This window comes from Dunckerocampus dactyliophorus, chromosome 10 (genome assembly GCF_027744805.1).
Source record: "Dunckerocampus dactyliophorus isolate RoL2022-P2 chromosome 10, RoL_Ddac_1.1, whole genome shotgun sequence".
Taxonomy (NCBI): Eukaryota; Metazoa; Chordata; class Actinopteri; order Syngnathiformes; family Syngnathidae; genus Dunckerocampus; species Dunckerocampus dactyliophorus.
Window position 1 is genome coordinate 22,527,330 of NC_072828.1, and position 14,237 is coordinate 22,541,566.

General features: G+C 39.2%; 1 protein-coding gene across 5 annotated transcripts in view; it reads right to left on the reverse strand.

The window, feature by feature from the left end:
* jak1 (Janus kinase 1) overlaps nucleotides 1-8,871 on the reverse strand; it is a 33,125-nt gene extending 24,254 nt beyond the window's left edge. The window contains exons 1-3 of one of the 5 annotated variants that reach the window (XM_054790532.1): nucleotides 8,570-8,870; nucleotides 4,889-4,997; nucleotides 1,154-1,364 (exon numbers count right to left, since the gene is read on the reverse strand). In XM_054790532.1, coding sequence (XP_054646507.1) covers nucleotides 1,154-1,340 — 187 coding nt within the window. In that variant the 5' untranslated portion in view covers nucleotides 1,341-1,364; nucleotides 4,889-4,997; nucleotides 8,570-8,870. The other 4 variants (XM_054790531.1, XM_054790529.1, XM_054790528.1 and 1 more) reach the window with 4 other exon arrangements.
* Between the last annotated feature and the right edge of the window lie 5,366 nt (nucleotides 8,872-14,237).

Below are 14,237 nucleotides of genomic sequence, written 5' to 3' on the forward strand. Positions count from 1 at the left end.
ACATCTGTAACTGAAATCTGAGCAACATTTGTGGGCGTGTTTCTCTGAAATCGTTTATAGACTTTGAACCCCCGTGTGCGTGGCAGCAGCAAGTCCGTTCGCCATAACAGTCCACAAGCAGCACATACTTAAGCCGACGCTTTGCTTCACCGTGTTCGGGGTGGAAGGAGGGGACGTGGTGGGTGGTCAAAACACCGCTAATGGTGAGGGGGGTAGTGGGAATGTTAAAAGACATGGAAGTAGCAGCAGACGTGGTAGACTCCGTGGCAGAAAATGGACTGCAAATAGCGGTGGTGGCCGCGTTGGTGTTTCCGATCCCGCTGTAAATGACAATGATGATGGCTGGGTTTGCTTAAGAAATGAGGAAGAGTATCACACGTGGATCAGACATTTTGATGAACTTGTTGGGTATCGTGGACATAGGGATCTTACAAATTCTGAGCCTGGTGACGTCATAACATACAAATTAGATGAGTGAATTTATTCTCGTTACAAACTTTGGGTCATACTGATGATTTTTCTCATTCACAGTATGCCTTTATCGCTTCACGCATTTTAACGCTACAACCTATTGAAATAGTAATGTCAAAACAAAAATCTTCTTTAAAACTCTGGCGCCTAAAAGGGTTAATTAACGAGTGTGATGGCAGTGGACACAAAACTGAACTTTTTTGGGGGTGACTTCCAAAGTTCCTGTACTTTGTCAATACTATCTGTGTAGCAGAAATTGCATGCACATTTTGCAAACATATTATAATTAACTTACAGGATGCAATTACAGTCAGTATTAGTGCAACTCCTTTGTGCCTTTTTTCTCCCAATATCCAGCATTAAATTATCAATCAAGAAAGAAGAGATTCGTTTTATCATCACTATACCTCAATAATGCAACAATTACAACCATGGAATTTCCATTTCAACTAAACTAACCGTTTTAAAATACACATAGAATAGAAGATCCTTGTAAATATATCTGCAGGTTAAGAGAATGTGTCATAGAAGTTCTAAACTTGGAAATAAATGCTTGGGAGGTCACCTGCTTGCCATGTACTACATTTACCGCAACGAAAGTATTTTTGAGAACTGTCTATAAGCAGTGGCTTAGCCAACCAACGAACATGGTCTGCTTGCCAGCTAAACAATCATCACTCACAGCATTTCTTGGCAGCCTCCACACAAAGCTCCTCTGCAGTGTAGCAACCTTTGAAGAACTCCAGCTGATGCACATCTTGTAAGTAGAAGTGGATCTCCAAGCCCCAAGAGGACGAAGGAGAAGGGCTGAGTTGAGCCCTTCTGTTGGATCTCCTCATTTTCCCACAGAGAAGCCTGCTCCACTCCATCACCACAGAGATGGCATACAGACACTACATCCGGGAATGACAAGACAAATGAAATTACAATGGCTTTATCCTCCAAACATTTCCCTTAAAATCCATATAAACTTCCGCAACAGGTTTTGACACACAAATTAGTGAACAATTGGACCTCTACATTTGAATACGCCTGTATAATTTAGAATTTGACCAAAATCGCACATATAGAGAAAGAAAGAAATTCAACTTATTACGAAGTAGAAACGTTGTAAACACATTTGTATCCCGGCTGCTCAATATAATGTGACAATAATTATAAGTGACAATTAGTCAAGGTCACTAATAAAAGAAGAATGTGCTATGCATTGCACTTGTCACTTATTACTCTTTATTCTTTTGTGAGTACATTGAGTACATTGCTAGTACTCACCCATTATCCTCTTTTTTTATGAGTTTCTTGTCATTACTCACCTATTATCAAACTATGTTTTGTTATATCTATTTCATATTATTAATTAGGATTGCCAAATCAAGTAGTTACGGTGACAAGAAATTTGACTAAATTTGAAGCTTGACTACTATTTTTTCTACTATTTATCACATTATTATATTATCTCATGAATTTCTGATATATTCAACTAGAAGAGAGTGTATTTGGAATACAGGAAGTGAACAAAAGTATTTCAACTGATGTAAAATAGATGGGGGGTAGGGGGTAAGCTTTGCTTCTTCCTACTGAATTGTAATATGCGATGTATTCTAATGTAACTTGTATGCATGTTCAAATAAATTAAACCATTACCATCACCATTGCAAAATCAGCTTTGCTTCGATTTGTCACTGTGTCTTCAAAGGGTCAGTCTATGCTTTACTGTTTTTACCTTTTTGGATAAACATTGTTGTTAACTGTTAACTTCCTCTTACATGTGTCTGACAGTTAAGAATGTTAACAGTTAGACAGTGTTAAGAGTTGCAACAATTAATCGATGAATCCATCTATCTATTTTCTATGCCACTTATACACATTAGGGTTGCGGGGTTATGCTGGAGACTATCCCAGCTGACTTTGTGCGAGAGGTGGGGTACACCCTGGACTGATGGCCAGCCAATCGCAGGGCACATATAGCCAAACAACCATTCACACTCATGGACAATATAGACAATTCAGAGTCGCCAATTAAGTTGCCAAATAATGTGGGGGGAAACTGGAGTACCCGGAGAAAACCCCCCCACACACACAGGGAGAACATGCAAACTCCACACAGAGATCCCCAACGGAGATTCAAACCCAGGTCTTCCCGATCTCCTGACTGTGTGGCCAACATGCCAACCACTAGTCCACCGGGCGGCCCAATCAATGAATCATCCAATTTAATCAACAAAAACTTTAGTATTCGATTAATCGTTTTTGTTTTAAAAATGTAAATATCCTCTGATTTCCGCTTAGATATTTACTCGGATCACCTTTGACTTTGAGAGTGATTGACATTTTTTCCTCTTCTGATATGCTGCGGAACAAACCACTAAATGTTTGTATTTGGTTGATATTGATTTGGTCCGTCTAAGACAGGCGTGTCCAAAGTGTGTTTTTTACTGGCACATGGCACACTCAAAAATAATTTAACAAGAAAACTTTAAAAAGAAATTTAAAAAACACCAAAAATGAAAAAATCTGCAGTAATTTTACATGAATATAAAGTCAAAATATATTTAAAACAAAGACAAAAAGTTGTAATTTTATGAGAATAACGTCGTAATATTATGAGAAACAAACAAAACAAAATAAAGTTGTAATTTTTGGAAAATTAGGTTGGGAAATAAGGTGAAAATAATATGGGAATAAAGTCATAATATTACAAGAAGACAATTTGCAAGAGGAAAGTTGAAATACTACAGAAATGGAAAAAACTGTTTTAATTATACGAGGATAAAGTCAAAATATTCAGAGAAAAAAGTAATATTCTAATAAGAAAAAAGTTGCAATTTTATGAGAATAAACCGTAATATTATGAGGAAAAATAACGTCATTTTACTAGCATAGAGTTGAAGTATTAAATAAAAATATGTCGTAACAACAATGTCGAAACAAACAAAATAGAGTTGTAATTTTTGAAAAATTAGGTTGAGGAAAAAGTTAGAATATTATGAGAATAAAGTCAGAATATTACAAGAAGAAAATTTACAAAGATAATTTAAGACGAAAGGTGAAATATTTGGAAATTAAAAAAAAAAACAGCAAAAGTCCACACTAATAATACGCTTTTTCACCAATATTACAAAGCTGAGATGCATTATTTAAATATGCAGTATACAACTTCTTGGCATATCTACATGGGTTGGTTTACAAAATATCAAAGTGGTCCTTGCATCCTTTCATTTTTCAGAATGTGGCCCTCTGTGGAAAACCTTTGGACAACCCGGGTCTACCTGATTATGCGATTAATCGACACAACAAGCTTCAGATTAATCGACTAAGAAAATAATACTTAGTTGCAGCCCTAGTTAAAATATTACTTAAAATACTGCCTAAAGTTAATAAAGGTTTTATGATGATGTCTGACTGTGTTCGACTTCAGTCAACAATAGGCAACAGATGATTTTGGTAATCATTTGGTCCAAAAGTGACATCCAGGGAAGGCCTCATTTGGTTGTACTACACCTGTGACAACCACAACTCACAATCTTGCATTTTGCATATTGACAATCACTTTACACTCCACTGCTGAAACTTGAAAAATCCAGCATTTGTTGATATATTTGACACTCAGCACATCTGCAACTCATTGTCCAGCTAGCCCAATGGGGTTGGGAGTCAATGCTCACCTCAAATTACAAGATTATCCCAATATCATTTTATGATTGCTATTTAAATATACTCACTTTTTCCATATCAATTATGCGATTGGTTGTAACATATTATAATAAAAAAATAAGATGTAATAGATGATATTGGGAATGAAATTCAGTAAAGATGAATCAATGTAATATGCTTTGCACAAAATAAGTGAAAACATTTTTTTAAACCCCTCAGCCTGAGTATTAAAATATTTTGCTTCGGGCCTAAAGAAAAATATCTTTACTTAAGATGCAGCTTTGTGAACGTAGAATATTTATATTTTTCATCGTAGGGATTTACGAACATATTATTAAACACATACTGTTAAACATATTTCAAGCACTTAATTTCACTATTGTATAACTATTGTAATAGAGGATTTATTAAACAGGGCCGCATCATGTACTGTCACAGTTTGTCATGTATATTGCTATTTTTTACGGTGATCTACAGTCTTCATCTAATGGCGTTGGGATCACACTCAACAGCAGGGCCTCATCTTCCTGTCTAGTCATGGGGCTGAATACACATAAACACATACAAGCAGATGAACCGCTAGCATTTCCCCTTGGTCGACATTAGTTAGCCTATTCTATTAGCCAGGTTGTCAGCGAGTAAGGCAACAAAATAACTACACTAAACAACAATTGACGAAGAAAAATGAAACCCATGTATGTATTCGTTAGAAACCACAGAGACACATTTTTTTCTCGAATAAAACGTTGCGTCTTTTACTCACCTAGCAAGCTGACAGACAGCTGGCAGGTTACTTCCGTTTCGTTTAGTACATTTGACGCCCCGTCTAAGTTGAAGCTGCTCTCTTACAACGGTTTTTTCAAATCGCTCACCTGCAAATGGAAAGGGAAAATACGCCTAATAATGCTGCCCAGTATTGGGTTTCTTGAGGGGATATTTTTGAAGTTTCGAAGAGACAGACACTCGGCTCTGCTAAGACTTCCTGACAAGTCACGTCCCCTTTCCCGAAAACTACGCAGGAACGGTGTAAGCAGCACGAATGCTGATTGGCTCTTTGGGGCATCACTCAAAATGGCGTCACAACACCCGCTCTCAATTCTAATAGGATTGGACATTTAACATACCGTACATTCAATTGCAAGTAAAGCAAAAAGTAGTTGTTGCATGGAAAAAACATGTAAAAAAAAAACTACAAAGTTACGTATATACTGTGGATGTAGTCACTGCATTATGAACATTTACACAATATCATGAGATCCTATGAAAGCTGCATCAAGTTTTGATTGGCACAGTCATAGAGGTAATTTGACTTTTGCAATAGGAGTTTTTATTTGTTTATTATGATGTCATAACAGGACTGAATCAAAATGAAAGCTACCTAATATTTGGCTATCTCAACCCTATTAGAATGCAATTTACATTGGCCAGATATATTGAGTTTGACATAAAGAAAACAGCTACTATCATAATGCAAATTATGTTTCATACTGAGCAACTATATTCTACAATATAATTATATTTACTTTTTTTATGTAGCTATCTTGAGTCTGGGGTTAGGGTGAGACAATTGGGTTGCCCATCATGAGTCTCAGGGGACTTCCTTAGTAATCCTATCATGTATGACTAATTAACTGTAATTTTGTCCTTTGGTTAAAGTATAATTTATATTAAAATTGTCAGAGTTGATACGATAATCATGCCAATTTTACATACACAGGGAAACATTTATTAAAAGTGACATCACAACATGTGTACTGAGTGAGTTGTATAAAACAGCTTAATAATGTTGTTATGCAACAAAATACTGGCATAATCACATAGGGAAATCTATGTAAAAGCAAAACCAACTGAACTTGTAAATGAGTGCAGTTTTCGTGAACATACTCACATTTCTCCACATGTTGGACCACTAGATGAACACACTTTCATCCGCTGTGTCAAGTTGGCAGCCATCCTTCAGTTATCACAGTACTGTACCTTCGATGGGGACAGCATCAGCACTGTGATAACTGAACCAGGGCAGCCTGTCAGTCAATTTTTGTAGTTGACAAGCGTCATCCAACCATCATCTGTAAGATGTTAATTTTCAGGTGTGCCAGCACGAGGGAGGGGCATACAACTACACAATATATCATTCATATACACAGCATCACATACATTTTTATTTCAAGTTTCAGACATTGCAAAAGTTAATAATAAAGGAATCTTAACTTTACATTTCACATCCAAATGTGAAAGCATTGAGTGGTATGTAAAGATCCTTTCAAGCCTGCATGAGTGCAATCATAAGTGCAAAAAATTTCACACTTGCTCTGCAAATAGCTCAGTAACTATAACTCGTGACAGTGATTATTGAGAGTTACTATACTCCCCCTATACACAGTATGCAAGTCACTTAAAGGATAAAGTGTTAAATGAGATCATTGAATGGCCTTGAAGTGAGTCTACAGAGGGCTTTGCTAAATAAAGTGGAACAACTTTAAATTACAGGTGCATTTCAATAAATTAGAATACCATGCATAAGTCATTTGCTTTCAGGAGTTCAATTCAGACTAAGAGACCAATTAAAGGCTTGGGAAGTTTTGCAGTTAATTTGCTGACTGGCGTGCAAACCTGTAGTTTACAGTATTGATTTCTTTGACAATTGTTCATATTTATGAATCCTGATATGATTTATGATTTATGTTTTTATTGCGTGTAAGCAATAATCATCAAAATTATTAAGATATCACAAAATGATTATTTTACAGAAAGGCATATTAACAAGTGAACAAGAAGAAAGGTAATGAAATCATTATGTACAGCAGCGTGTCCAATGTGCGGCCTGGGGCTCATTTGCAGCCAGGGGCACATTTTTTATTGCCCAGTAACACAAAATGAAACAAAAAATAGGCAGGAAAATGGGGGAAATAGAGCAAAAAGGCACAATGCTGAAATGTTGATACTAATAATAACACAAATTTTTGTATTGACAAAATAAAAATGTACAAAACAAAAAAATATAGATATATATTTTATTGATCCTTTGCAGGAAATTACTTTGCTACAGCAGCCACATTTACAGACAGTATAGTACGGACACAATTGAAAAAAAAAATGTTAGTAGAAAAGAAAAATGTAAATAAAAAACAAAAAGAATAAAAATAAACATAGCATTTATGTACATTATGTATATCAATACTTGTGCAATCAGAGCATAAATGTAAATGTGCGGGGTTAAAATGTGCAATTGTTAAAGAGATGCAGTAGGCATCATGTAGATGCATGTACACACATGCAAGACTCTAAACATATGTGCATTTGTAAGCAACACCTACACCCGAAGTTGGTCTTTTGTTTATGTGTGTATTAAACAGTCTGATGATTGTGAGCATATATATATATATATATATTAAAATATCAAAATGACCCACTGCATTCTTTGATTGTATGTGGCCCTTGAAGTACAGACATATTGCAACAACCTGATAACTCTGAGGAACCCATAAAATGTTTTGTAATACACATGTACATTTTGAAAAGAACAACCCCACTGCAAGTCACTTTCCTAATCGTGAATTAAGTTAACATGCTGATATTCCTGGAATGACTAGGAAGATGCTTTCTTCTGTGTTTACAAATATTTCCAAATTCTCTATTTTCCCACGCCCGGCAATCTCATCAAAACAACATCCACGTTCCTGCTGGGCCATGGTGACTGAGACAAACTATGTTTCATTATTCATAGCCGTTGCAAAGGCCGAGTGACGTCAGACTTGTTATGAGTCTGCTCGCAGGCACCGCCCCCTATGTGGTGACGTAGATCTCCGACGTGGCGGCTCCGCCTCCTCTTCGGTCCCACCCTCTGGACTTCATGTAAACAACTCCATTAACCCCGCAGCTCGACAATGTTCGCGCGTGGTGTGTAAAAAGGCAAAACAACATGGCTATAACCTTGTCACAGCACATCTGCTGTCTTCATAAAGTTATTCAGTTTGTTTGTTATAAAAAACGCAGTGACGTTCACATCACAGTGCCCGCCAACAAGCTGTATTTTGATATCTTGATAAAAGGTAAAGCTTCCAGCTTCCATAGGTTAGGAGTTGAGCGTTGCAACGTACACCTAAATGCTATCGCGCTATAATGACAGTGACGACGAGCATGGAGCGTGTTGCACTTGTAAACAAATGAAAGTAAATAAAATAACTACGTCACTATTTATGACGTTACATAATATCTACAAATGCGTGTTTAAATGGGGATCAGTACGCGTTTTCAAAAGCAAAAAAAGTGCAAAATTGTTACGGAATAGTGTACAGGCGAACGTTAACGCCCAGCATTGTGCACACACACCCCTTTCTGGGTAAAAAAAAAAGCCAAACAGACACAAGATCCTAATATCAACGGGTAATTTATACAAGCACCTACGACGTATTTGTATAAAAGTATCATTTGGCTCACTTACCTGCATTCCGCCTGTTCAGAGCCCCCCCGTTTACATGAATATTTTTAATGACGCAGCAAGAGCACACCGAGCAACGTGATTGTCGCCATTTTTTGTTGTTATTGAATTCTCCAATGCCATGTGACAAGAGGATCTTGATTTAAAAAAATAGACTTCCGAGTACGAAAAGGAAAATTATATATAAATGAAAAAATACTTGAATTAGCCTGAAGCACGTTGATCCTCCGACTTGTTATGGATTAGTCTGGTTACTGGCTGAAGGCGTGCACAATATTTGACAGCTCAGGGACGGAGCTTGCTTGCAACAAGTCACTCCTGTGTTTAAAGCAGAAATGACAGCGACTCATGTGCCTCTCTGCATCTGTTGCCAGCAAATTAGATATCATCTGAAAAATAAAGCTCTGATCTGAGCGAAATTCTGCCAACAAGTGGCAAGTTTACCAACATACAGGATGCACAGAGTCGTTTAAAGCCAATTTATTTTTAATTCATTGAATCTCTTGTAACATCGTCCAATTGCTCATATTTCAGTAATATACAGTGCATCCGGAAAGTGTAACAACAATGTGAAAAAATGTTTTTTGAAATTGTTGCAAATGTATTAAAAATATTTTTAAAAACTGAAAAATCACATGTACATAAGTATTCACAGTCTTTGCTCAATACTTTGTTGATGCACCTTTGGCAGCAATTACAGCCTCAAGTCGTTTTGAAATGCCACAATCTTGGCACTTCTATCTTTGGGTGGTTTCACCCATTCCTTTTTGCAGTACCTCTCGAGCTCCATCAGGTTGGATGGGAAGTGTCAGTGCACAGCCATTTTAAGATCTCTCCAGAGATGTTCAATTGGATTCAGGTCTGGTCTCTGGTTGGGCCACTCAAGGACATTCACCGAGTTGTTCTGAAGCCACTCCTTTGATATCTTGGCTTGGGACATTGTCCTGCTGAAAGATGAACCGTCGCCCCAATCTGAGGTCAAGAGGGCTCTGGAGCAGGTTTTCATCCAGGAAGTCTCTGTACATTGCTGCAGTCATCTTTCCCTCTATCCTAACTAGTCTTCCAGCTCCTGCTGCTGAAAAACATCTCAACAGCATGATGCTGCCACCACCATGGTTCACTGTAGGGATGGTATTGGCCTGGTGAGGAGCAGTGCCTGGTTTTCTCCAAACATAATGCTTGGCATTCACTCCAAAAAGTTAAATTTTTTTATAATCAGACCAGAGAATTTAGTTTCTCATGGTCTGAGAGTCCTTAAGGTGCCTTTTGGCAAACTCCAGGCAGGCTGGCATGTGCATTTTACTAAGGAGTGGCTTCCTTCTGGCCACTCTACCATACAAGCCTGATTGGTGGATTGCTGCATAGATGGTTGTCCTACTGGAAGTTTCTCCTCTCTCCACAGAGGAACGCTGGAGCTCTGATAGAGTGACCATCAGGTTATTGGTCATCCCCTGCTAAGGCCCTTCTCCCCCGATCACTCAGCTTAGATGGCCGGCCATCTCTAGGAAGTGTCCTGGTGGTTCAATATCTCTTCCACTTACAGATGATTGAGGCCACTGCGCTCATTGGAAGCTTCAAAGCAGCAGAATTTTTTCTGTTACCGTCCCCAGCCTTGTGCCTCGAGACAATCCTGTCTCAGAGGTCTACAGACAATTCCTTTGTCTTCATGCTTGGTTTGTGCTTTGACATGCACTGTCAACCCTGGGACCTATTATAGACAGGTGTGTGCCTTTCCAAATCATGTCCAGTCAACTGAATTTACCACAGGTGACCCTCCAATTAAGCTGCTGAAACATCTCAAGAATGATCAGTGAAAACAGAATGCACTTGAGCTCAATTTTGAGCTTCATGGCAAAGGCTGTGAATACTTATATACATTTGATTTTTTAGGTTTTTATTTTTAATAAATTTGCAGCAATTAAAAAAAAATTCACATTGTCGCTATGGGGTGCTGTGTGTAGAATTTTTGAGGAAAAAATGAATTTAATCCATTTTGAAATTAGGCTGTGACATAAAAAATGTGGAAAAAGTGATGCACTGTGAATACTTTCGTTATCACAATTGGCCAGACGGTGGTGTCATTGAGTCAGCATGGGCACCGATTTGTTTTCATACTGTGGGGCCAAGCTATAGTCAACAAGTGTTGTCGACCTGAAATGTTATTATTGGCCTCAGGGGGCATTAGAGGGTCAATGTTAAACATCATTTAGGTTTCAGAACCTTTAGCCTGGCATATCAATTTTCAGGAGGCTCTAAGGGTGTACTAACATGAGGACATTAGTACCATACCGTGGCTGACAAGGCCAAAACGTCAGGGGCAAAACGTCGAAACACAAAATGACCCAAAACCAAAAACACACATACACTGTAAAACAAATGCCAAGGGAAAATGGTGCAAATTAAAAAGTGCTGCAATCACATAAATGCTGTAAGATCAAAAACAAATCCATAGAAAAGGCTGCAACTGCTGAAACGCACACAAACTCCAAAAATAACTGCATGAGAGAAATGCTGCAAGTTCGCGGCACCAAACAGAAGTTTGCCTGGCTCCTGAGGGATGTCCATCTACAGTATTAAGACATGAGTTGGATGCCCGAAAGAAAGTTGGCCGACTTTTGAAAAGGTGGAATGAAAATGATTTTCTTTATGTCTTTGTTAAACACTTGGCAGTAATAGTTTACATGGTAGATCAACTGATTTACATCGCGAATGTTAGCATAGCGTAAGTCTGGCTCCCCTAGTAGCCTGGCCAACTTTTGTTTGGCTCATGAACTTGCAGCATTTCTCTTTTGCAATTGGTTTTGGTTTGTGTGCGTGTGTTTAGCATTTGCACTATTTTAAATTTGTAGGATTTCCCTGTTGCATTTGTTTTATGGTGTTTGTATGCTTTTGGTTTTAGATAATTTCTGTTTGTAGCATTTGGATGTTTACAGACGTCAATTAAGTGCTGCACTGTTCATGTGATGAGGTGTTCAAGCGCACAGCGTAACTCTGACTGTTATGCGAATAGGCTTTCAGACACCAACCAATTAGAGGATGGAAAAATGCTGACGTTGCTGTGCGCCTGCTAACAGGCCAAGGCTAGCAGAGAAGGCCTTTCTAGTCCCGACCACCCACCACTGCTAGTTCTTGACACTCACATGGAGACTGGAGGGATGCTAGCAGCAGCTCCTGCTGCTCATTCAGTACAGATTGGTACCAGAAGGACTTTTAGTTTGGTGACTTTTATGAAATAATTGGAATGTAACTATGCACAAAGAAAAATAACTTATGCTTTGTAAAGAAATTCAGCATGTTAGGAAATTACTTACTCTCTGGAAAAGCATTTTGAAATAAAAATCATCTCTCCAACTATGCATTTTCTATATAGTGCTTGTCTTCATTAGGGTCACCGGCAAGCTGGAGCTTATCCTAAACTGACAGCATGAGTTGTGCACCCTGGAATGGTCACCAGCCAATCACATTTGGTTCTTAACTATACACTTTTTGAGTTCGGGCAAATCCTCTTTGGTGTTGTCAGACAAGATTCTAAGAAGACAGGGAACAAGTTGATGTCAAAAATATAACCATTGGTGGCTATTGGTGTCAGTGACAAAGACACCAAAAACATGAAAGATGACATCACAGAGACACTACAGACATACAGTTGCTTCCATGTTCTCAGAGCATTACATGACCAGTGACTGTTTCACGAGAGTCAAGCTGAAGGCAAGAGAACTCCTAAGAAGGCAGAACATAGCAAAAACAGTAAATGAGCACGATTGCCATGTAAAATGAGGTATGTCACTACTGCTAAAACAAGAATTACATGGGTCAGTCTTTCAAATGTTGCTTTCTATTTCTGCTATAGTGTGTAAGTGTCAATGGTTGTTTGTTTATACTGTATGTGGTCTGTGATTGGCAATCAGTCCAGGGTTTACCCCGCTGCTTGCTCAAAGTCAGCTGGGATAGGCTCCAGCTCACCTGTACCTGTAATATACTGACTTAAAGGGATACGTAGTTTGAATTTTTTGACATGAAGTTGTATGACATCCCATTCAGCAGTGGACTATATCAACAGTGACTTACCCCCCCCCCCATTTGGTCAGGCCGGATTTCCGGGTTATTTCTGGGTTATTTAAGTAAAGAGTTTGGCTTCTCAAAACAATATGCATTGAAAAGAGTAATACATTTGCATCATAACAATGCTTCACAAATCACTGAGTTATATTTGTCTCCCGCCGTGTCCCTGCGCTCTGTCGCCTCTTCATTCATGTGTATGTGATGAAGATGTGACCATCTGTGGTGACCTACTATTGCCCTTTGGCTCAAGAGGATGATGTTTTGGAGTTAATGGCACCAGCATCAGATGAGCTATATTTTCTAGAAATGCCAGAAGGCTCTGGTAAAGCAACATTATCATACTGTATGACCAGTTTTACATTCCTTCTGGCCTGAGTGGAGTGCTTGGACTTGTGCGCAGTGACTTACTGTATGTCAGACTCAAAAATGACTGGGGTGGGGGTGGTTGCGTGTGGATTAATTTGTTTGACCTTTGTGGCAGGTAGTGGTTTTTGGGTCCTCTGTCCTGTGCTAATTGAACACGCGTTGTTCCAGTGACAATTTCTTCTGTTTGGACGTGCATGGGTCCCAAGAGGGAGAGTCTGACAAAGCGCCAATTTGCAAGTGATTTTTAATGATAACAAAAATGCAACAGCCACAGGGATTTAAGAAAAAAAAAAAACCTACACTCGAGAGGAATTCAAAAAGCTGGAAAAAATGCTCTGAACTACAGCTGGTATACAAATAAGCGTTGGGCAAAAACTAGCATAAGTACACAAAGCACAAATTATGAATTTACTAAGGGAGGCACCAAGAATGACTGGGAGGACACGGGAGCAAGAATAAGTGCACAGTACAACGCAACAAGGTGTAGAGGAATGCAGGTAGCATCCAAGCAAGCGTAGAGTAATCATGTCCTCTTGTAGCAGCAATGTTTAAGAAGGATAATTGCAATCAGCTACAGGTGCGTGTCTTGCCACCACCCATCAGAGGCCCAAGAGCTCTAATGGGAAACAAACAGGGGAGAACTGAGTAAAAGTGCAAAACAGGATAACTGAACATAAAGGCTTAAAACTTACAAAATAGACTAACTTAAAATACAAATCCAAACAGTCATCAGCCCCTGAGTCCAACACTCTCTCCAGCGCAAATTAGTGTACCCCTCAGTTGATGGGGGGTCAACTGCCCTGTGGTCTTCCCACAGGGCACGAGAGGTTTCCAGGTCGAATGGGACAGTTCAATATGGGGTGACCCGCCTGGCCGCAATATAGGCATAAACGCATCCTTAGGCGACGATTCCTCTCGGACAAGGTGAGGCGGGTCTGACTAATCTGTATCGGCTCCTCGATGGCAGAAGGCTCATGGAAGCTGTCCCCAGCTGCTGCAGTAGGTGACCACGAGGGATGAGGGAGTGAAGGCGAGTGCCGTGATCGCGGTACTGGTTGAGCCAAAGCTCTCTCCTTGGTCCCCTCGCTTAGCCGGTTGTCCAGCCGAATGGCTAGCGCGATAGTGCATCCTTTATCCTAGAGTTGAGACCTGCACGGAAGACGGAGCACAGAGCACGCTCATCCCACCCACTCTTCACAGCCAGGATGCGGAAAGAGATGGCGTATTCAGCCACAGAGGCTTT